The 25,268-nt window shown below is 30.8% G+C and overlaps 2 protein-coding genes across 2 annotated transcripts; one reads left to right on the top strand and one right to left on the bottom strand.

The window, feature by feature from the left end:
- Positions 1-2,601: 2,601 nt before the first annotated feature.
- Positions 2,602-5,782, top strand: LOC114274697 (putative calcium-binding protein CML21). The gene is made up of 5 exons (XM_028216676.2): positions 2,602-2,890; positions 3,544-3,788; positions 4,280-4,482; positions 5,106-5,280; positions 5,513-5,782. Exons 2-5 carry the CDS (start codon positions 3,593-3,595, stop codon positions 5,626-5,628), a joined length of 690 nt encoding a protein of 229 aa, XP_028072477.1. The 5' UTR covers positions 2,602-2,890; positions 3,544-3,592; the 3' UTR covers positions 5,629-5,782.
- An 875-nt stretch (positions 5,783-6,657) lies between these two features.
- LOC114274695 (KH domain-containing protein At5g56140) lies at positions 6,658-13,977 on the bottom strand. The gene is made up of 7 exons (XM_028216675.2): positions 13,694-13,977; positions 12,425-12,510; positions 9,396-9,541; positions 8,438-8,557; positions 8,153-8,269; positions 7,497-7,640; positions 6,658-7,361 (listed from the first exon to the last, which is right to left on the bottom strand). The coding sequence occupies exons 1-7, from the start codon at positions 13,780-13,782 to the stop codon at positions 7,209-7,211; spliced, it is 855 nt and encodes a 284-aa protein (XP_028072476.1). The 5' UTR covers positions 13,783-13,977; the 3' UTR covers positions 6,658-7,208.
- Positions 13,978-25,268: the final 11,291 nt, after the last annotated feature.

Raw genomic sequence — 25,268 nt, 5'->3', positions numbered from 1 at the left:
GACTTAGCCATGAAGGATAACATCAATGGGTCATCAAACGTCATCAACTCTAGCCATTAGGGCTAGAGTTACAAAGGTTCAAAACTCCAAAACCATTATACAAATCATAATGTGTATATAATGTATAAGTTTTGAGAATTAAATTATATGGGTTGCAAAATAGATACGGGTATTGGGTCACAACCCGATCCAAGCCCTCAAATACATGCACAAACTAAGCTCAGCCCAAAGCTGAAGACTAGGTCCAAGTCCAAATCTAAGACCAAACCCAGCACATGCACAAGTACAAGTCTAGGTATAGTCCAAACCAAGACTAAGTCCAAATTTAAACCTACTTTATTGATGCCCACTTTATGAGACAATTCTCATTCACAACTCAATAGTTTCGGTTCATTATTTTTGTATTGCAATCTTCTAACTTAAGATAATATAAAACCACTCAGACCTATCTCAACCAGTGGTTGAGTTCTATTTTAATTTCGAATTAAAGGTGTCAAAAACCTATTAATTTTCAACACTCAATAAGGTAAAAATAAATCAACGATTGAAGATCTTTTTCTAAAAAAATAAAATTCAAATAAGGTATGATGAGAAGAGTAATTCCTGTTGGACAATCTTCAATGTATTTAACTAGATTAATTCTGTTTGTATACTTAACAACAAACAGAAACCAAAAGAAATAAAAGAAATGAGAGAAAAATGTTTGATTACAAAAATCAAACTAGAAATAGAATTAAATAAATAAAAACAGATTTTATTTTGTTACCAAAACAAAATTAATATCTGATTTAAATAAATAATAATAAACAGAAAATAAATAAATAACTTACTTGATTAATATCTTGAATATTATTCTGATCAAGTCCAGTGTTTGACACTGTATCTTTAAGACAGATTCGTCCTCTCCACGATACTTTCAGAATGTGGACATCTATCTCCCAGGATGAAATGATCAACAACAAACAATAGCAGCACTACAAATTGTTTGCCTAACGAATACACTAAGTGTTTACACTCTTTCTTACAAAAATTAAATACAGCAAAATGAAGAATAAATTTGCAGAGGAGAAGTACGAATTTTCTGAATCTAAACATCAAATGAGGGTTGTCCTATTTATAGATGGATTGGTGGCTGCAGGTTTTGAATTAAACAAGTGCGAACCTGTTTGAACAGGTACAGTACCTGTTGGGTTTTGAATTAAACAGATTTAAATCTGTTGGGTTCAAAATTCAAACAGATAAAGACGAGAAGGGACTTGTTTGGGTGTACAAAAAAACCGGACTAGTTTATTTTTGGAATTAATTTGAATTCTTGATTTTATTTTTCAAAAAATTAAATTAAATTCAAATATTTTTTACCCCAAAAAATAGGTATTGGGCCGAACAAGCCCAACCCAACCTCACACCACGCACCCGCGCCCAAGCCTAGCCCGTCCGAACGGCGTACACGTGGTGATTTTTGGGTCCAATGGGTCTAGCCCATAACCTCCCTCTCTAAAACACCTGGATACCCCTTGGGACACACCCCAAGTTCCAATCTCATGCCCTATAAACCTATTCAAAACTTCCCACCAAATCAATATGGACAAGCCTTATTCAAACCTTTAAGGATTTTTCACCAAAACTTCATTTTCATGGAACATACTTTAGCTTCAATTTTCTATTCACCCGGTAATGGTTTTGAGTAACCAAATATACCACGTGAATCACAATGCGGCACAGAACGCGTTACCACTTTGACCCGCGAAAATCGACGCACAGAACCCACTTAAATATTAGATCAAAGTTAGGAAAAAAATATGTTTTTTATCTAAATTTTCCAAACCATTTTCCAACAATTCCAACATTGTTTTTAAATATTCTCATTATTGTTTAATGATATAAAATGATTTTTAAGATTATATTTTTCTATTATAGGCGTTTTGTTGGATTTAGAACCTCTTCGTATTTCTCACTCATTACTCTACAATCCTACTGGTATCAACATCAAATAATACTACATCATTACATATAATTTGTCATCTTAAACTATAAAAGTACATTATTAAAATTTAATATTTAAAATATAGGTTAAATGGAACGTATAGGGTCAAGTAGAAGTGGTTCAAGGTGAGAGAGGAACCTAATATAGGATCGTGAGGCCAAGGACAATGTTCACTAAATGTGGTGGGGTGAGAATCAGGATAGGATAGTCTTGATCTCACATTTGCACTGCTTTTCTATTTATTAGTTAATATGCAATTAAAATAAAACTTAAAAAATTATTTTTTACTTGATCCGATTATTAAATGTTGAACCCCATCAAACATTAAACGTAATCGTTAAATAAAATAGTTTATCCCAGCGACGAGGTGCCCGACAATGGTCCCGTTTGGTAAGACTGTAAAAGAATGATTATAACTTATATATTAATAACTTATAACTTATAATTATGAATATAAATTGACTTTTAACTTATAAATTAAGTTTCTCCTCTCTCACTCAAAAAATAAATTTTTAACTTACAAAAAATTATAAATTATATTGTTAAACTGAACCAAATAACATTAAAATAATTTAAAGTAAATTAAAAATTAAAATAAATTAAAAATAAGCCTACCAAATATTCGTGGTGGAAGCAGCACAAATCTTGGCATTGAGAGAACACAAAAATCAAACCGAGAAACCCAACAACAAAGTTGACACAACTACCCTCACCTTCCTTTCCTCCAAAAACTCCAACCTTTTTCTTTTTCAGATCCTCTCTCTCTCTCTCTCTCTCTCTCTTCTGGGTCTGTATTGGAATGATAAAGGCTCTGCAAAAGTGAACTCATACACACATTTGTGGTGTTGGGTGCTTCTCAATTCTTTCTGTTTCAGCTCCACAAAATAGGTTTCTAATCGAGCTCCGGTCAGACCCTCAATCTTGATCTTTCTTTGGATTTCAATTTTCGTTGTTTGATTCAAAATTTGTGTGTTAATCCATAAACATATGTAGAGTTCTTGTTAAAAGTTTGTGCTAGCTTTAGTTTCCGTTTGGGTGCTGAGAAACATAGAGGGAAAGTGTAAAAGAAAATTGAAGAATAATTTTTATTACCCAGATCGGGTTGGGAAAGGCTTTTCAATTTTTATGTCAACCATGTGATCTGGTCGATTTATTGCATCCATGTGATTATGATTTATTTCAAATTCCATTGGCTTGTCATTTTGGGATCTGTATTCTGAGGTCTTTGACTTGAATTGCATATTGTTTCCAAAAGCATGTCAATTAAATCATTTAGAAAAGAGGCAATCGTATTAAAAATTCATTTTCTTGATTGGGTTTTGCAAATTTAATGTGTGTGCATCTTTTAGGGGAATATCTTGGATTAGAACATACAATAATGGTTCATTTTTTGGAAATAATTTTCATTAGAAACTGATTGGTTGGTTACAAAAGAAGCAAGAAAGAAAACAAGGATAACAACAAATTTGACCTGTTTACTAATCAAGTTTTCAGAATCTGCACCGTGCTATTGTTTTGTGCTGTAATTACTTCAATAAAGTCTTCATTTATTTGGCCAGGCATACCTCGGGTATTATCCTGTGTCCCGGATTATCTCACTAATTGACAATGGGAGGTGTATTGGGCAAGGGTGATTCACCCAAGTGTTGTATTATAGAAACAAAGCTTGAGACCAAAATGGTTGAAGCTATGCAGCGAAGGGCATCTGAAGGAAGTTCCATGAAATCATTTAACAGAATAATCTTGAAATTCCCCAAAATCGACGAGAGCTTAAGAAAGTGCAAAGATATCTTCCAGCAATTTGGTAAGTGCTCAAAACATGGTCCGTTACATGTTTGCTGAAAATGGTATATCTGGGTAGTAAGTGGATTATTCTCAATTTTTTTTTAGGTCAGGAATTATTCTTACCAGAATATGTCATCTAAATTAACAAATGCTTTACTGCTAAAACTGGACCATTGTAGCTTTCTCTCGATCCCTTGATAGATTTTGGGAGATCACTCTTCCAAGATTTAAATTAGATATTCTCTGTCAAGGGATCCCTTGATAGATTTTAAGCAACTTTTTAGATATAGTGTTCTGAATTGCAAACTGTTTACATAATTCCGGGTTTATGCCCCCTCCCTTCCCTTTCTCTCTTTCCCTGTGACATGTGTTCATTGTTTTTCTTCTTTTCACCTGCTAAAAAATAGAGCTTATCTGTTTTCTTCATAGATGAGGATGCCCCTGTGACTAGTTCATTGTTTTTCTTCTTTTCACCTGCTAAAAAGTAGAGCTTATCTGTTTTCTTCATAGATGAGGATGCGAACGGTGCAATAGATCCACAAGAACTGAGGCGTTGTTTCCATAAACTAGAGATTAATTTTACAGAGGAAGAAATAAATGATCTCTTTGAGGCATGCGATATCAATGATCATATGGGAATGAAGTTCAATGAGTTTATTGTGCTTCTCTGCCTCGTGTATCTTCTGAAGGAGGATCCCACTGCCCTTCAAACTGTATCCAAAATACCGTACTTCACTTATACCTTTTATCATTTAATCTGATAGGTTTATCTTTATTTGGAGTCATAATATTTTCCTCTTTGCAAGAGCTTGCTACATGTCTAAAAATCCAAAACTTGCAATCTTCAAAAATCTTTCTTACTTCACCTCGAAGATAAATAGTTCCAGGAAAAGGGGATGGTTTTGTCACTTAATTGAAAATTTGTCATGGTAGGTCATTTCCCGGAAGTTTCTTTGGCTTGGCTTGTTTGTCGTCTTACATACATCATACATGCCATGATATGTATATAATTTTGTTGCTATGACATATATGCATTAAATAACTGCATTTACTTCTTAGTTTTTTAACTGTTTGGTAGGTCATTGTGGACTATTTATATTGTCAATCATGAATCAAAGAAAACAGAATTTTTTTATAAAATTGAATTTGTTTAAATTATTGCAATGGAACTTTCATATCAACTCTAGGGGTGGGCTGAATGGCGGTTTGAATGAGCAAGTGAGCTACATAAGAGGCACGAAAAAGGGTTTGTGTTAATGCCATGCCTGTGAGAAACTAGTCCAGAATTTGTATTATTACTCTTTCCTTCTGTTGTTATGTTCCATGACATATTCAGAAATCACGGATGGGGATGCCAAACCTAGAGGCCACATTTGAAATGTTGGTTGACGCGTTTGTGTTCTTGGACAAGAACAAGGATGGTTATGTAAGCAAGAGTGAGATGATTCAGGCAATAAATGATACCACTTCGGGAGAACTGTCCTCTGGTCGAATAGCCCTGAAAAGATTTGGTTAGCTCTCTGTCTCTGTCTCTGTCTCTGTCTCTCTCTCTCACACACACACACGCACACATAGAGTTGTGCTTTGTGTATGTAAAATGGCAATGGCATGTGAAAAAAAAAACAGCACTTTCAGTAATACATAAAGGCAACTCTTTGTTCTTTATCTGTTATTTTTTCTTTATATATTGTGCATACATTATTTATTTCTCAACTCACTTGGTCTCTTGTTTTATTGTTGCAGAGGAGATGGACTGGGATAAAAATGGAATGGTGAACTTCAAGGAATTTCTTTTTGCTTTCACTCGTTGGGTTGGAATCGATGACAATGAGGATGATGAACAAGAAGACAATGCCTGAATCCCAAATTTCAAGCATCTTATTCCATGGTTCCCCCCTATGTTTGTAATGTAAATAAACCTGTTGCATTTGTTTTCAGTGTCATAAAGAACTACTTGATGTTTGAAAAATATTTTGTGCTCAATTGAATGCTATTATGCTCCTTGCTGTTAAATCATTAAGGATGGGTAGAGGGAATTAGAGGAGTAATGGCTAAAAAACCCACATTTCCTCCAGCTACAGTATGGCACCATCGGAGGGAAGGAAGGCTAGCCGGGGATCATTACTTGTAATCAAGGCTTGGATTTGCTCTTAGGAATAGTATCTGAAAGCATGGTTCTGGCCCCCCCTTCCCTTCCGTCCGAGCTTGTCCATTCATTGGGTGATACCTTGCTTTCTCACATTCAAGTGTTTGCTCATCGTTTAGTTTAGGCATGCAAGTGAGATTTCTGCTTATTGCAGTCACCTCTGAGGTTCTTCACTCTGGCCAAGCCTTTAGGAGACGTTTGTTTGGATGGATTAGATAAGAAAGGATTGTAATGCGATGAATTGTTAATATTGAGATAAGTAGTCTATGAACTATTTAGCTAAAAATGATCTTTGTTTAACTATTAGGGTGAGCTTCACTTTTCTAACCAATGATAGACTAGTTGGACATAGAGTTTAATCCCATATCTTATCCAATGAAAGAAATGCCCCCTTAGATTGTTGAAGAGATAGGGCGGTAGTAAGATTTCTACTCATTGCGGTCACCTCATGGTTAATCACACCCAGCCCAAGCCTTTATGTTGTTTGAGCATGTTTGGTATAATTTTTCTCAAATTAAAAATTAAAAACTGGTAAAAACTGAGCACACTCATTTCTCAAATTTCAAATAGTTAGCATAATTATCACTGTTTTTGTAAAATTTTATTTCAATTATTTCTATAAGCAAAAGTTACACTACACATTCTGACAGATTCAGCCACCTGACAACGTTCCCATGTTTATATCCTGCCAACAACCCATAAACAAGAAAAGTGCCAAGCTCTAATGTCATCACAAGCATAATTCTGAGGAAAATAATAACAATAATGCTTTCAAAGTATCTAAATAACAAACTACACTTGAAAATAGTACAAAACACTCCAACCCAGAGACATGTACTACTGGGTTAGTAGATCACTACTTTGCCTCACTCATGTACACAAATGATAATAATGTCTTAGTTCTCACAGGACTCTCCACCGATACCAAAACTGTCATCCCAAGCTTACAATAAAATCCAAAACAATACGAAAAGACAGCATTGGAGGGACAATGTTCTAACCAAACTGCCCTAAAAACAACACAAACACAAGCACACCCTTAGACTCGGATTGTCCCTTACCTTGGTATACTGTCACTAAGCCTCCCTCCAGACACACGATACACATGCTTCATAATATCATATATATATATATAGAAACTAAGTTAGAACTGGCACGTAACACGGTGCCAGTGCCCCGATGGCAGTTGGAGGCATTGGCAGGCCCAGCAACAAGTATAGCATGGGACATGTTGTTTTAATGGCAGAGACTAACACACAAGCTCCAAAAGCTCACTAATAAAGTGATCAACGATCAGCCCCTAGTCTTGGCCCTCTTCATACCAAGGCTGTTGTTGTGGAAGGGGGATACAGAACCAGACATTTGAGAACCTTCATCACGAAGTGTACCATTGATCATTGCGAGCTCTCGTAGCTGCTGCTTTTTGTAGAAATCCTGAGTTTCATCCTGCATAAAAGAAACGATGAAGACGAAGATTCTAGTATTTCCTAGGAAACATAGGCAATAGCTGTAACCGAGAAAATATCATATTGCAATACAAAATAATTTGGGTCATTGGGGAAGGCAAAAGGAAAAAGTTACCATGGGCTTGAGCAGATCTTCCAGTATTTCACGTGCTTGCATTAAACGTGCATCAACTATCTCAACTGGCAATTCAGCCTCAACAAGTATGTGGAGTGGTTCGTTCAAGTGCTCATAACCCGGTTTCCCCCTCATGATCTCTTCCTTCAAGTCACAATTAGCAAACAAATAATGTTCATATTTTCAGAAAAAGGAAAACGAGAGGTTGCTCAGGCAGAAGCTCAGAAAAACAAGTAAAACTTACTTGATATAGAACAAAATGCTATTCATATTATTAATAAAATGGGTTCTCAATTGATTTAAACATTGTACGCACAACAGCATGAGCATCGTTGAATTGAAAATGAAAGAAAGCTAATGTAAATCAAGCAGCATGAGCATGGCTGATGCCACACCTCTAGTTCTACTAACTTATTCATTTATTTGTCTTCAATAATCAAATGATTTTTTTCTTATTCGGCAGTTCTTTCTCTTGAAAACAGGTGGGGAAGGTATTGATCTCTTCATTATGTACAGCACACCATTATAATGGTTTCAGAATTTCAACCATTCAGATTGCCTTTCATGTATGGAAGTGTCAAACCATCAAAATTTTAGAAAGCATCCACAAAACAAAACAAAACCAGAAAGGTTGAAAAGATTATCAAAATTATTACCTTAGTAGGATCTTTGATGCTACCACATCCTCTGATTAGAACACGACAATCGGTACTTGCCTCAACTCTCTTGAGGGAGTTCCCTCTAGGACCAAGGAGGCGGCCAACAAAATTGTACTGCAACAGGAAATTCAATATCAAATGGAGAAAAACAACAGCATGGAAAAAGTGTAATAGAATGAGTAAATACTTCATATATTGGGATTTTCATCAACTGTAATATCTAATATCAAATGCAGAAAACTACAGTGTGAAAAGGTGCAATAGAAAGTAAATACTTCATACACTGGGAAATTGATCAACTGGAATATCCACCCTGATTGTTCTCTTCACTATAAGACCAGATGAGCTACCTTGCGAACCAAGCCAGCTTTGTGCAGATGAGGGCGGCAACAAACCTGACATCTGCATTTTAAAATTCCAGAAAATGTTAAAAATATGATGACAGACAGAGACAGCTGCAATACTGTTTTCTAAAGCAAGACCTCCCAAATTCCATAAATTTTCAAAGATGTACCTTGGAGCTGCTTAAAAAAAAATTTAAAAAAAAAAAAAGAAGAAGAAGAAGATAACCCACAGAAATAAAGAGGTGCACCTCAACATATATACCGGTAGAACACCAAAAAGATATGTTGACATTTGAGCACAATTATATATGAGCATGAAGTTAACGGTTCCAATATATTTGAAACCAGAGAACTGAAACCAAAATGTACAATTCAACATGCAAAAATAAGCAGGAGTCATTTTTTTTCCCACCATGAAAGCATATTTGCCGCTGTATCCACAACCCCCCAAAAAATTGCTTCTTAGAACCAAAATACTATAAATTGTTTCTCTGCCAACAAGTCTCCTATCATGACATCAACTAATTAGCACTCTTTTAGTTGATGAGTTAGCACTACTACACAAACAGCAGGCCTCCAACTGCCTCAGCCGTGCAAGTCCTCACTCAATACCTCAATTTAGGTCATTCACTCTAGTAAATGAATGTTTCATGTCCAAGACAATGGAAATTATTTAGCTATAGACTAGGACACTTAATTAAATCAGTGTTGCTTCAAACTAACAGTCGTGGCAGAAGCAAAATTTGAGAATGGAAGCACTCAACAGAATAATGAAGTTAGCATGAAATTTAAAATAAATATAATAATAAAATAAATTAGAAAGGTGTCAGGAATGCTTCTGAAAAACAGTAAAATTGGATGGAACAAAAGGTTATGTTAATGGTTAGTATCCGTACTTCTGATTGAAACGGTGATGGCCGTCTGTTCACATTGGCTCCTCCATTCGAAAATATTCCTCCTGAAGCTAGGGGGCTAGCATGTTCAAACCCACTTTGATCTAAAACTGATGCATTCCCCAACAGTGTGGTTACACGCAATATTTCTGCTCCACAATGTCAATTTTCAAGAATAAGATGCACCAGTTAGCATTTGTTAAGAAATTAGTTAGCAGTCACCACAAAATGGACAGACAACATGGATTGTTTACTGGGTTAGTCATAATCAAATGCTTCCCCTATGTAACAACCTCAATCTTTCAGAAGAATGTAAGCAGGAAAAAGGACATGTAGTTCTGTGTCCTATTATACCTGAATGGTTAATACACACGTCTACAAAAGAAGATTGTAGATTTATTGTTTGCATAAACCATTGACAAACTTAACATGCTTATTAATGTCGTATAGAGAAAGGGTATACAAGGAAATACACCTCCAAAGAAACAGATACTGATTTTAAAAACACGCATAACCTCAAGCATCTTGCCACCAAAGTTTGACAACACAAATACGACATTATTTATGAAAGATAAAAAATCAATTAGGAGATAGAGTACCAAAAGTTATCCTCCACAAAGGTGGAGACAAGGAAAAAGAACCCCCCAAAAAAATGAAAAGAAGAATTAAGTTTTTTTTTTTTTTGATAAATAAAGTAAGTTTTTTTTTTTCTTGATAAATAAAGTATTTAATGACACAAAGAAATTCCAATTCAAATTATGCTCCTTCAGTAGAGCTACCTCTTTTTTAGCTTCAAAAATAGCATTCGGAACTACAAAACTTGGAAGCCAACAAATCTACGGCCCCAAGATCCTGGAATGTGAAAATTTTTCTCAGCAAGAAAGTAATTCCCAAGGGACCAGCAGAAACACCTCATGCCAGCTTTATAATATTGTGGGAAAATCCTATACAAGAGGCTCATCTTTTCAGCTCTACAAATGATAGCCTCAAATGTTAGCTATCATAACCATCCCACCCAAAAAGGCTTGAACTATGTAAGCTTGATCCTCCCTTTTCAATTTCTAAGATAGCCCCATCGCACTTTAATACAAGCTCCCGAGAGAGCAGCCATCTAAACTGAAAGAATCTGTTCACAGGAAAATAAAAAGTCCCAACATTCTAGCATCTTCAATTTCAGTCATGCAATTGTTAGACACTGCACAGTATTCATCGAGTCCAATGACTAGCTTCTCACAGCTGCCTGTCTCCTATTATTTCTTACACTGTTTCTCAACCATCTTAAGATCCTCCATTCTATCACTCTTACATATCTTATGAGTTTATTCATTGCTTGGCATTATGCACTATATAGCAATATCGACACTGCAGGCCCCTAATAAATTCTCCCTTTGATTCAATCACACAACAGATTTCAAGCACTTCAGCACTTCATCCACATTGGTGTAATTGGATGTACAACATCCTCTACTATCACATATAAATAATTGATAATAAAACAAATGAAAATACTTTTTTTTGGCTATCTCCTAGCTATCAGCTTTCACTATTCCCTCTCCCTCCCTTCAGTATTACCAAGTTATGTTTTACATATATTGTTACATGCTTATTAAGTATCCCTCAATTGTTGTGACTGCACAAAACCCATGTACTATTTGACCAATTACATCAGTTAAGTTACATCATCAGTGAATAACACATCGAAGGAACTCTTTCAGAATAAGCCACTGAGGTTCATCATAATCAACTGATTCAATCCATAAACAAAATACACTATATTTCCTCACTAACAAGTTCCTGTATTAAAATCCCAACCATCAGGAGAACCAAAAAAAAAAACTGTATTGCTCAACAATACAACACACTAAATAGATCCTATGATTTCTCCAAAACCAAAACCAATTTACCAAACCTCAAACTCTATTGGGCATTGGACAGCCAAAACAAACCAATCTATTTAGCAAGCTTATCCAACTTTAGTCTATTGTAAAATCATATGTGACTATCATGCCATATCCGGACATTCAATCTGCTACTCTGAAGGAGTATCAAGCCTTCTTTTTTCCAAGCAATATTTTAATCCAACCTGGCCATGCCATTACCACCTGATCTAAGGCCCAGGTTGGGGATCTAAATGATAGTTTCACTACAGCAAGAATTGAATAACCTTACAGTAAGCAATGAAACTTTAATAACTCAACCTTGTAACTAAAGCAAACATATAATGCAAAACATAAAAAACATGCTTCATAAACTAAGGCCGAGGACCCCCAAACAATATCAAGTTGTCTTATATTAACAAATATGGAAACCCAAACTACTGTTCATGAGTTTAGCAATTTGAAATTAAATGTTGAAAATGTACGGTCCTAATTCTGCTGCTCCTACAGGTACAGGAAAGTGTGTGTATGGATAGGTTTGGTCCAAGTTACAACTGACCTTGGTCGGTTAGGTTGGCCAGTTGGTATAATTATTTTGCATAAGATTTGGCCCATTCATTCAAAAATTCTACCATCACCATAGTGCAAAATGGCAAGAACCATTATATGAGATAAATTATATGTAGAAATGCCTGAATAAGACATAGTCACAAACAATGATCTTGAATGTTGAGACAATTTAATTAAATTATAAAATTCATACGATTTTGTATAAAAATTAAAATATATAAACAGGGTCAATTCTTGGGTTGGGTTGGTAATTTTGGGAATTCTAGGACCCATAGCCAAACAAACACAACCCATGAAGACTTGATTGGTTCAGTTCACGAGTTACCAGGTCCTTTTGCGCACCCCTAGGCACAGGGAGGTTAGGGGGGCTTCATCTTCTTTACTTTTTTTATTTTTCAATCCTTATAAAAATGTTCTCATCTTCGTTGACTTTTATAGTTGTCTCTTTACGGAGGCGAGGCAGAGGGAGTTCTTTTCCAGCTTTTCATTTATTTTTTCCATGATTAAATACGTTAAGCAACCGAAAAATGGAACTTTTACCAATTTTTTCCCATATTGTGTGTAACAATGGGTTTCCAAACTCACCCTGATTCAACAACCGATAACTATGAGGAAGTACAGGTGTAAATGGACCGAGTTTGTGACGCTCTGCAAGTAACTCAGATAGATACCTGTCAAAAATACAAGCAAATAAATAATAACGTTATAACAATAATGTAAATATCTCCTGATATAAGAATAAAAATCAATTGTTCCTAATAAATGAAAGAAAATAGCAGTCAGTTTGCCAAATCAACTTGGTTGCTTGCATTGCCACTTAAGCAGTTCATTAATCTTCTCAACCTAAAATACCAACTGGACAACCAAAACATCTCTTGCGCAAAAAAAAAAAAAAACAGTTCTCAATAACCCTGGAGCAGGTATGAGTATGAGTTAAGTAACAAAACAAAATCAAATTTCTTGATGTTTAAGTGCCTCGATGTTTGGTGCAACTTTTACGGAGCTGGAAGTTGATAATTATAAAGAAAAAACTAAAAGCACCTATTTCCTAGCTTCCAAGTAATCAAAAAAATTTCAGCTAATTTAAGCAACTTCTGCTTTTATAATCTATAAAAGCAGAAGCTCTGGAAACAGGAAAATTACAAATCAGGTATACTTTTCAAAAATAATTACTTACACGTGAAAAAGTTAACAATTTTAATAATTAAATTTTATAAACTTTACCATTACTTTTTACAAATATATATATATATATATAATCATAAAAAAAAAAAAAAATCAAACTCTGCACTGATTCGTTATTTCACCAAATAAAATTAACCCCTAAACAGGCCCATAGTCATTAATTCACTTCACCAATAAGTCTTTCTGGTTGACCAACTACAAGATTTTAACCCCTCAATCCATCCCACCCTTTTCAGATGCTATATTACAGTTTTTACTTCTGCATCATTGGGCCATTTGATTAAATAATTTGAACTACCATTTAACATAAACAAAATTTAAAAAATAACTATCTAACAAAAAATTATAAACACAACCCTAAAACCCAATCTTCAGATCCATACCAGATGGGAAAAATAATAATAATAATTCACATAATTTTACAAAACAAATGCAATGGCGATTATAATTTTTATTTATCACGCATATTAAAAAAGGTGAAAGCAAGCGAGCTACGAGTGATCAGATCAGTCAAAACACATATGCATATACCACAGTCAATAACTATTCCTCAAACCCTACTTACTGATCAGACCAATCGATTCATGAAAAAACAGTGAATTTTAGTAAGATCTATGTATAGATATTGTATATGCATGGTAGAGAAATAAATAAAAGCGTGAAGCGTACTTCTGTTGCTCGCGAAGAGCGCCGCCGAGGTGAGGAGAGGGAGGGGCGGAGGGAGAGGGTGAGTAGGCCATGTACCTGCCGGAAGACATGGTTTCCGGCGAGATCGGCGTCAGATCGCGGCCAGATTCACCACCGACCGAACGCTCTCTCTCTGTCTCTGGCGTCGGTGGAATGAAAGCTCGCTCGTATCTATTGAATGTCTCTGTGTGTTTATATGTATGTACACACCATTGCCACTGCTGTAATATCACTATTTACTACAGGTATTCTCGGGTTATTTTATCGGGGAAAATGAGAAATGAAGGGTTATCATTAATTATGTGATAGTGGGTCTTATCTATACTATATATATAAGTAAATGTAGTGATTTGTTAAAAAATTCAAAACTCTCAATCCTAATATCTCATGAATCTTTTTTCTACGTGGCACATCCATTCTTCTCTCATTCTATTTTTTTATTTTTTCTTATCTTTTTTTATATTTTTTATTTCACTTTTTAATTACTTATGGCATTAATATAAAAGATTTTCAAAATATTTAAAAATAGAAGATGAGTTTGACTCTAATTCAAATTTCTTCATCAAAACTCTCAATCCTAACATCTCATGAACCTCTTTCCTACGTGGCACATCCATTCTTCTCTCATTCTATTTTTCTATTTTTTCTTATCTTTTTTTATATTTTTTATTTCACTTTTTAATTACTTATGCATGGATATAAAAGATTTTCAAAATATTTAAAGAAAAAAGATTTTCAAAATATTTAAAAATAAAAGATGAGTTTGACTCTAATTCAAATCTCTTCATCAATTTATGTCTTACCCAAGGATATTTGAAATAAATAAATTTATAAATCTCAAAACCTAACTTCTATGACAATATGAAATTAGGCAAAAAGATTGGAGAACAAAAATAACGTTCTAAAGAAATTAAACGGGTGATTTAACCAATTATGCAAGATTTTTAGCATCTTATGTGAAAAGAAGCACATGTTTTAAATCTCATATTGTGTTTTTTGCTCTCTTTTACTTTTGCAATTTATCTAAGTTTCTCTTTCTATATTCGTATAATTTATCTTCAAATTTGCATTTGATTTTTTTTTTTAATCTTTATCTTATATATACAGGATCGATTCTTGCTTTTGATTTTTAAAGTTTATGTGAAAAGAAGCACATGTTTTAAATCTCATATTGTGTTTTTTGCTCTCTTTTACTTTTGAAATTTATCTAAGTTTCTCTTTCTATATTCGTATAATTTATCTTCAAATTTGCATTTGATTTTTTTTTTTTTAATCTTTATCTTATATTTACAGGATCGATTCTTGCTTTTGATTTTTAATTAAGTTTATTCTATTTTTATCTGATTTTCACTTTCTATATTCTTATAATTTTTTATTTTTTCTTATTTCAATTAAGTAGCTTTAGAAGACAAAATTTGATTAAATTATAGGTAGTGGACACAAAATAGAGTTAAAATTTGTATAATAAGATAATATAATTGCTTATTTTTTAACTACACAAAATTTAAATTTTAAAAAATTATAAGTGGCACTTAAATCTTATTTGATTTTTAACATACTACCTCGATTTTATTTTAGTTTTTTTTTTACAAATTTTAAAAAATTATAAGTGGCATTTCACTCTTATCTAATTTTTTAATTATTACCCTCTCCATTTCTTCTGTTATTAGAGTTATATTAGATTTTATTTTTCTTTTCAAGTTTGTCTTATCTTATTTTTTAATTTTAAATTTCAACTTTGTTTTTTTTTTTTTCAATTACTGAATTTCTCTCCACCTCATTTTTCTAAGATTTGTCTAATTTTCTTATATATATATATATATATATATATATTTATAGTTTATCTTCAAATTTAAACTTAATTTGTTTTTATCTATATCTTATATTTACAGAATCCACTCTTACTCTTAATTTTCAGTTCAACTTTTTTTTCTTCTAAAATTTATTTAATTAAATATAGTAAGATCACTAAATATATTATTTCAATACCCATCTAAATAAATATCATAGTATTTAATTGTTAATTTTTAGCATGTTCAACATTATTTACTATTTTTTGTTACTTGCCCGTGCATAACACGGGTTACCACTAGTAAATAAATATGGTGGAGTATGAGAATTTTCCAAACTCTTTATACTAAATTCTTATGGATTCTTTATCTTACGTGTCACTTCTCAAGTCTCTCCCCTCACTTTTCCTAATTTTTAATTATTTGTCAATTATCTAAATCTCAAAAGCTAAAAGGATTATATATATTTAAATAAAATGATAAATATTTAAATATGAACAATAAAGAGGTAGAGACAAAAATATAAAATAAATAAAATAAAAATATAACTATTCAAATTTCAACTACAAAACAATATAAAGAGTCAAATAAAAGATAAAAAATAACTATATAAAAAATATTACGAGTCAATTAATTATAAAAATAAAAAGTTAACTATTTATATATGAACAATTAAAAAAAAATCTCCAAACTATTAATACTAAATTCTTATGGATTCTCTCTCCTATGTGTCACTTCTCAAGTCTCTCATCCCACTTTTCCTAATTTTTAATCATTTGTCAATTATCTAAATCTCAAAAGCTAAAAAGATTATATATATTTAAATAAAATGATAAATATTTAAATATGAACAACAAAGAGGTAGAGATAAAAATATAAAATAAATAAAATAAAAAAGATAACTATTCAAATTTCAACTACAAAACAATATAAAGAGTCAAATAAAAGATAAAAAAAAAATAACTATATAAAAAATATTACGAGTCAATTAATTATAAAAATAAAAAGTTAATTATTTATATATGAACAATTAAAAAAAAATCTCCAAACTCTTAATACTAAATTTTTATGGATTCTCTCTCCTATGTGTCACTTCTCAAGTCTCCCCTCTCACTTTTCTTAATTTTTAATCATTTGTCAATTATCTAAATTTCAAAAACCAAAAGGATTATATATATTTAAATAAAATGATAAATATTTAAATATGAACAACAAAGAGGTAGAGATAAAAATATAAAATAAATAAAATAAAATGATAACTATTCAAATTTCAACTATAAAACAATATAAAGAGTCAAATAAAAGATGAAAAAAATAACTAAATAAAAAATATTGCGAGTCAATTAATTATAAAAATAAAAAGTTAACTATTTATATATGAACAATTAAAAAAAATTAAGTAAAAAAAAATATTACAAGTCAAATGATTTTTAAAATAAGAAGGTAATTATGTATATGTGAATAACAAATAAATATACATGAAAAAATATACAAAAATAAAAATATAGCTATTTAATGAAAATTCAAATAAAAGATAACAAAATATTTAAATAAAAAAAAGAATAAGATTGGGATATAAATATCTCAAAAAGATGATAATTTTTTTAACGATCTATATTTATTTTTTGTTAATTTGTTATAGAATTTCTATATCTTTCAACTTAATCTTTTTAAAGTTTATCTTTAAGTGGAACTTAATATTTTATCTTTTAAAATCATCAATTACTTATCCATACAAATTTTAAACATGATAGAATTCCATATATATCTTTTGTTTAAGTATAATCTTTTCAATATAAAAATAAGTTCCCGCAAAATAAACCATGAACAGAAAATTAGGGGGTAAAACAATCAACATTAAGTTATTTCTGATCCCTTTTCGGTGCCTAAAATTTTTAAATATTTGCTTTTACATTTGAAATGTATACTTGCATGAGTTTTTGCATTTGTAAGAAAGTGAGTTCATATAAATGGATGTTTTTTTTTAAAAAAAAAAAATTTGTTGCAATCTGTATTTTTCCTTATTTCTTTCTTTTTGTTAATAATGTGTCATTTAATTGAGATTTTATTCTTTTTTTATATTTATAAAAGCACTGCTATTATCAATTTGTAACTCTCTCTCTTATTGATTATTTGTGTTTAATTTTTTTTTTTTCGGTGTAGATGTTAGATTGAAAATGAAGAACACATCAAAATTTATTGGATATGGGTTATACTTTAAATGTATTCATCAGTTGATTTTTTATTGTTGATTATCCTGTTGAAGTAATTCATGATTAAATTTATTTTTAGTAACTTATTTCCTTTGAGAACTAAACCACAAATTTCTTCTTTTTAAAATTTTATTTATTTATTTATTTATTTATTTGGATTCAGAGTTTGAGCAAATGGACGATATCTCATATTTAAAATGTTAATTTTTTTTGAATAATTTAAATATTTATGTTCTTTAAGTTTGTCAATTCAAGTTTAACGCATTTTGAAACCTTTTTATTTTTTTATTTTTTTTATAATCATTCCAAACCTATTTGTGTTTAATGAATCAATATAACGAAAAAACAAATAGCATGTAAAAAAATTTTAACCACTAACTGAATATAATGGGAATTAAAATTAATTTTATTTTAATTTATTATATTATATGAGATGATTAATATAATATCTACTATTGATTAAGCAAAATTAGTGTTACTTTTATTTAATATATTAGTCATTTTGATTAATTATAATATGCCTTTGTTAATCTACTTTTGATTGTCTGAAGTAATTCTTAGATAAATTAGTTATTATATGTGTGATGATTTACTAATGTATGATTGTTTTTTAAAATTTTCAATAATGTGAAATATTAAATATTTTTAATGATGTGAAGTAAGATTTATAGACACAAACCAAATAAAAATATTAAGAAATATAAACAAATAGCAAAAATTTTTTATAGTAATTAATGACTTTCTAAAATCCTGTTCATCGCACGGGTGACCACTAGTTTATTATACAGTATTGTTGTGTCTTGTTTTTTTTTTTTAAAAAAAAGGTGAATGTCACATCATTAGTAGTTGCTTTAAAATATTACTTTTAGTGGTCTCTATCGTTGTTCATTTTATCAGTGATACTGAATACACTCATTAATATATACATTAATATATTAATTAGTATCATGTTATTATTATTAACCTTATTTATTATACAAATTATAAATATTTAAAATTTCTAAAATTATGTCAAATCATTGATTAGTATATTAGTTAATACATTAATTAATATATATATATATAGTATTATTCTTATTTTATTTATTTATTTGCTAATTTAGGCTATGCTTATAAATTTTAACAAAAAAAGCTCACTACAAGTGTCAAATTATTATTCTTGGGTGTAGCACAAATGATTAAGAGGGTTCTCAAGTTATTGTTAACATAACATTTGGTATGGATTTGATTCTTTCTCAATGTGCAAGTCCAGACTTAATGGAAGTTTATATTAAGAGATTGATGTAAACTCTTAAATTATAGTTTCTCATTCGAAACGAACAACAGGACACTTTCGTAATCCTGACACGAGTGTTATCTTTGACCTGCAGGTGGATATGAGGATTTTTCTATTAAAAAAAAAATGTCAAATTATTTTCTTAATTTTTTTATATGTCTTTTTTATTAAAAAAATTAATTATCAAAGCAAGTCCTTATTTTCTTATGATTAAGACAGTTTTAGATTTATTTCCAAATCTATTCGATAGTTGAGCTCCTAAATCTATTCGATAGTTAAGTTCAAGGTTAAACCTTTTCGGCCATAACAATGTGAAATATCATATTATTTATATCTCTTCAAATGTTAATTATATGTCAATGTATTGTCCATTTATTTACTTATTTGTTTACTTTCTGATCAGCGAATCTGCTTATTTGTTTAAATCATCACCATCACCATCACCGAATAGCTTTGGTGTACAATGGCATCAACTTTTGTCGACAACGGTGGTGTGTGAGGGTGTACTAACACAAGAGTGAAAATGAAACAAAAATATATTCAAAACAATAATTTATTATTTCTACCAAAACTTTTTATTATCATATATTTACCAACAAAATAAATTAATCTTTGAACCTAAAGTCACATGTAACTATGGAAATTAATTTTTCACTAATTTTATATATAATTAATCTTATACTTAAAGATCACTTTTTTCCTTTTCTTCTTTTTAAGGATAAATTAAAAATACATCTTATAATATTTATTTTAATACTAATTGTTTAATGTGATTCTAAAAATTACATATAAAAACGTGATTACACATTTAATATATTTTTGAGAAATCAACTTTATTATATCATAGATTAATTTAATATATAAAAACACATCAATGTTGTTATCAACATATATATTTTATGAGTGATTTTGTGATTGATTTTTTATTTTACTAACTTATTCAAAACATATTACCATAAAAATTATCATTATTTATGCACAATTCATACAAGTGTAATTTCTTATACTATAGTTGGATGAAATGGAATAATTTCCCATGTGGAGCACTTCTCATTCTTTTGCTAGGCATGTTGGTCCTCCAACAACGGCTGCTAAAAGGAATCATTATTTGGTTTGGGGGCTCAACAGTCATGAGTTGTCAATTTGTCAATTTATCGGGGGCATGTCTTGCATGTCTTCTTAAATTATTTTATTTAATATTACGAAATGGTAATGACTTATTATTGTGTATATTAAAATAGAATAATTTTGAACTAATAATTGCTCATTAAAAAAAATGCATATAATTGATGTTGCTTTACCTATGAATGCAACAGGTTGTTGAGATGTTATTTTAAGATATTCAAGATATAATAACTACACAACATATCTGGTTTTTTATCAAAATTTTACACCAAATCATCTAGTATTTGTGCTTGTAGGCCTATTAAAGATTATTTTAATAATTTAATCGGTTTAATACATAGAGTAGGTATAATATGTAAATAATAAAATTAATTCAATATCGTTAATTGGATATTAATCTATAATTGCATGAACAAATGGATGATTTGTTTTTTAAATCATACTGATTGGACATTAAAAAAAAAAAGAAAAAGTGATTTAATTAGGTATTCACCAATGTTTGTTCAAATTTTCTTATTTAGTTTTGGAATATTATTAAATAAATTTAACCTTTTTAATAAATTTTTGAACTTTGGTCATTAACAAAATCCAATTAATTTATTACGAGTATTTTAATAATTTTTTTAATTAAATCCTTAATACATATTGGTTATTATTTGATTTTATATCTTACTGTAACTAAATAGTATAAAAAATTGAAATAATAGTATATGGTGCACTAGATCAAACCGCGTTAGAATTTCTCAACTTAAATTTATTTTAAAAAAAATAAAATGAGCTCAAAAAATTTAGAAAAACTTACGTGTAGATTTTAATAAGTGAACTTATTGTCTAATAGGTTGTATGATAATTAGTTGTATTTTTTATCAAATACTATTTAAAAAAAGTCAACAATTGTTAATTTTCAGCAAAAGTTTAAAACTTTTCTCACAAAAAATATCACTAATTATAAGTTTTAGTAACGGTTTAAATCACAAAAAAACTGTCACTAATTTTGAACTTTCAACGACAATTTGAATATTCATCACAAAAAATATCACTAATAAAAAGAGATAATTACCTAAAAATCCTATCAACATGTTTGGTAGTAGCTTAGGTTCTATCAAAAACTTTTTGAACCAATAAGTCTCATTTGCAGGTAAAATGACGTGTTTGCCCTTTAACATAAACAACTGTATATAAAATAGCATTGACGTTATTTACTAGAAAGAAAAAACCAATTAGTTAGCAGATCAATTATGGAACTAGCTGAAGATTCGAATAGTGAACGATCTTGAATGATTTATTGGTTTGGTTCGCTATTATACATAATTGATTTCTCGGTTTTGATTCGAATGGCAAAGGATCTTGAAGGATTTCTTAGTTTGGTTTGCTTTTTGAGTTGAAATCTGTTGGAGTTTGTTATGTGCAATTTTGATTTATAAATTGAAGAATTGATTTGCTGGATATTTGATCTTCGATCTGGTTTATAGGTATGTATTGTTTCAATTTTGTATATTATGTGTTTTTAGAATTTTATTTAGTTTTGATTGAATTTATTTATGAGAATATGTTGAATAATTTCGTTTTTACAAATTGAAGACGTGATTTATTGGATGATTTCTCAGTTTGGTTAGGTATTTTATGAATTGAAAACGTGATTTGTGAAAACTAAAAAAGTTCTTAGTATTGTTATGAAGTATTTGTTCTGATTTTTATTGATTCGATCTTTTTTTCTTGTTTAGATTGAAAGATGAGTGAAGGTTGTACGAATGCGCCTATTTTTTTGTTGTGCAAGTATGATGGTTGCACATTTGCAATTAAGATTGATCAAAATGTTACACATGATCAATTAGTTGATAAGCTATGTTTGAAATGGGATAGTTTGCAATCTGACAATATTTGTCTATCTTACTTATTGCCTGGACATCCTAGTTGTACGTTGGACAACAATAAGGAGTTAGATTTGTTGTTGGCATTAGTTGTGCATTTTGATTCAAAGTGTATTGATGTTGTTGTAAGAGTAAAACACTCAACCATTGACTGTGGTTATCTCAACAAAAGATTGGATTATGGAGAAAGAAAGTTAATGTTGGATCTTGAAGTTTGTGATATTGCACTGTCTCATGGCAACAATAAGTTTGTGAACTTGTCAAATAAAGCATCTACATCCTTCAAAAGGAATTCGAGGTTGGAGGTTGAAGAAGAGGTTGATATGTGATCATCATTTTGTCAACACAAGGAAAAAGTACTGTTGTCTGCTAGTTGGGCAGTTAGTATTACACATGTAGGACATAAATTTGAAGGTGGAATTGTTGAATTTCGTAATGCATTATCGAAGTTTTTCTATTGAGTGTGGATTTAAGTTCATATTTGTTAAGAATTATAAAGTTCGTGTTACCGCACAATGTTTGTTTAGAGAGACAAAAGGTTGAATGTGGAATGTTCATGGTAGAGTGGAGAATGTTAATGGATTCTTTTATATAAGGAAGCTGAACAATGTCCACACATGTGGTGCTAAAGTACGTACGATGAATCATTCTCGTATAAGTTCTGATTTAGTTGTTGATTTGATTGTTGAAGGTGTTCGTGATAATCCATTGACACGTCCAGTTCATGTTGTTCGGGATTTTAAGTTGTGGTATGAGCTGAGAGTTAGTTATTCACTACAAAAAAAAAAAACATTTGGCGACTAAATTTTTAGTCGCCAAAAGTGAATTTTTAGTCGCCAAAAGTCGGGTTTTGAGTTTTCCCGACTAAATTTTTTAGTCGCTGGCTTGGTCGCTGGAAAACTGTAGCGAAAGGTATTGGCGACTAACAAACTTTTGGTCGCCAAAAACCAAGTATGTAGCAACTAAATTTTTCGTCGCCAAAGCTCATTTATATTTTTTAAATTATACATTTGGCGACTAAATTTTTAGTCGCCAATAGTGAATTATTTTTTTTTAATTTATACATTTGCCAACTATTTTTTTCGTCGCCAATACTGAAGCTTTTGGCGACCACCCGTTTTAGTCACCAAAAGGTTATTTCAGAAAAAAAAAATAATAATTAATCCTCTGCTCTTCCCAAGTTTTGAACCACCAACCTTCCACTTTCTAACCCTTTAGCAACACACTCGCTCCACTATTCCACAATAACACCACATGAATATATATGCAAAATATATTATTTATATACTATATTGACCCGTATTAATATTAAACTATACATATATAAACATAATTATTTTTATTCAATATAATTTATGTAAAAAATAAATTATTTATTTAAAAAAAAAAGTCATTTTTGGCGGCTAAATTTTTTTTTAGTCGCCAAAAACCTTAGTTTTGGCTACTACCCAATAATTTAGTCACAAAAAAAATTAATTTCCGCCTAAAAATAACCACTTTCGGCGACTAAACTGATTTTTAGTCGCCAAAACCACCACTTTTGCCGACTAAACTCAATTTTAGTCGCCAATTGTCCACTTTTAGCTACTCAATTTTTTTTAGTAGCCAAAAACCTTTACTTTTGGCTACAACATTTTTTTTTGTTGGTAAAACACCTACAATCGGCGACCAAACCATTTTTTAGTCGCCAAAACCTATACCTTTGGCTACTAATTTTTTTTAGTCGCCAAAAACCTTCACTTTTGGCTTCTGAAATTGTTTTAGTCGCTAAAACCCATGTAATCAGCGACTAATCTGATTTTTAGTCGCCTATAAGTATACATTTGGCTACTAAACTGTTTTAGTCGCAAAAAGTCTTCACTTTTGGCTACTAATTCAATTTTAGTCGCCAATTGTCCTACTTTCAGCGACGAAATTTACATTTTTTGTCGCCAAAATTGCTTTTTTTGTAGTGATTGTCAAGCTTGGTTGGGGGTAGAGAAAGCAAAATATGAGATTTTTTGGAGACTACTTAATATCATTTGACCAGTTAAGATGGTATGCGGATGTTACAAAGAGTTGCAATCCAAGGAATTACATTGAGTTTGAGTGTGACGATGATACTAAACGGTTTAAGAGATTATTTGTTACTTTTCATGGTTCCATTAGTGGACTTAATTATTGTCGATCTCTCTTATTCCTTGATGGCACATTTTTTAAGGGAAGATTTAGAGGAAATTTACTTGCTGCTACAGGAAAAGATGGAATCAAGGTACACAAGAAATCTGTTTTCTCTGTTCTAAAATTGAGAAAGTTCTCAATTTAGAAATATGATTGAATGTTTTAAATTTTATATAATATTGTTGTTGTATATGCATTTTTTATTTTTTCAGTTATTGATTTTAGTGTTTGATATTTGAATATTAAAGTGTTACCATTTTCTAAGAATAATAGAATATTCTCATTTTTTATGTTTTGTACATGCAGGATTCTTTCCTATTTGTTTTGCAGTTGTTGGCTCAGAGAATCAAGACAATTGGCGTTGGTTTTTGGAGCATTTGAGTACAATTGTTTTACCAGAACGAAATATTACATTCGTGTCAGATCGTAACCTTGGATTAGTTGAAGTTTTGCCAAAGGTTTTCCTAATGGCTTTCCATGCTTATTGTTTATATCATTTGAAGATGAACTTGAGGCATCATTTGCGTGGTATGTTTCATGGATTGAAAGAAAAGTTTATCACTCTATTTGGGAAATGTGCATATGCTTAACTAAATAAACATTTCATCAATGTTTGGTTGAGTTAAAGACTGAAGGTGGGTCAAGAGTTGAAAAGTTTTTAGATAACATACCATATGATCATTGGAGTAATGCATATTTTTTAGGGCAACGCTTTTGAGAGATATGGTCAAATATAGCTAAATCTTTCAATTCGTGGATACGAGGGGAACGCCACTTGCCTATCACAAAGTTGATTGATAGTGTAAGAATTAAGTTGATGAGGAAAATTGCTAAGAGAAGGGAACTTGTTAATAAATGGAATGGTGTGATATGCCCCAAAATGGAATCCAAGTTGCATGATGCTTTTAATACTTCGAGACCATGGATTGTTAGTTCATCTGGGAATGATGTCTATGATGTGCATTCACATTCATCTGTTTTAGTTGACATTAGTAGATAAATATGTTCTTGTGGCGAGTGACAGTTGAAAGGGTTTCTATGTGCACATGCAGTTGGTGCTATACAAAAGAGTGGACATGATTTGAGTTTATTTGTTGATCAATACTTCTATGTTCAAAGTTA

The sequence above is a fragment of the Camellia sinensis genome, chromosome 7, assembly GCF_055761805.1.
Source record: "Camellia sinensis isolate YWXY chromosome 7, ASM5576180v1, whole genome shotgun sequence".
Classification (NCBI taxonomy): domain Eukaryota; kingdom Viridiplantae; phylum Streptophyta; class Magnoliopsida; order Ericales; family Theaceae; genus Camellia; species Camellia sinensis.
This window is presented reverse-complemented; position numbering and strand designations above follow the sequence as displayed.

Excerpts from the sequence above, each read along its gene's own strand:
- LOC114274697 (XM_028216676.2), top strand. The coding sequence starts at position 3,593 with ATGGGAGGTGTATTGGGCAAGGGTGATTCACCCAAGTGTTGTATTATA. Across the intron at positions 3,789-4,279 it reads AGATATCTTCCAGCAATTTG|ATGAGGATGCGAACGGTGCA; the intron begins GTAAGTGCTCAA and ends TTTTCTTCATAG. Across the intron at positions 4,483-5,105 it reads ATCCCACTGCCCTTCAAACT|AAATCACGGATGGGGATGCC; the intron begins GTATCCAAAATA and ends TGACATATTCAG.
- LOC114274695 (XM_028216675.2), bottom strand. The coding sequence starts at position 13,782 with ATGTCTTCCGGCAGGTACATGGCCTACTCACCCTCTCCCTCCGCCCCT. Across the intron at positions 8,558-9,395 it reads CATCACCGTTTCAATCAGAA|ATGTCAGGTTTGTTGCCGCC; the intron begins GTACGGATACTA and ends TTTAAAATGCAG. Across the intron at positions 7,362-7,496 it reads AAGATCTGCTCAAGCCCATG|GATGAAACTCAGGATTTCTA; the intron begins GTAACTTTTTCC and ends TCTTTTATGCAG.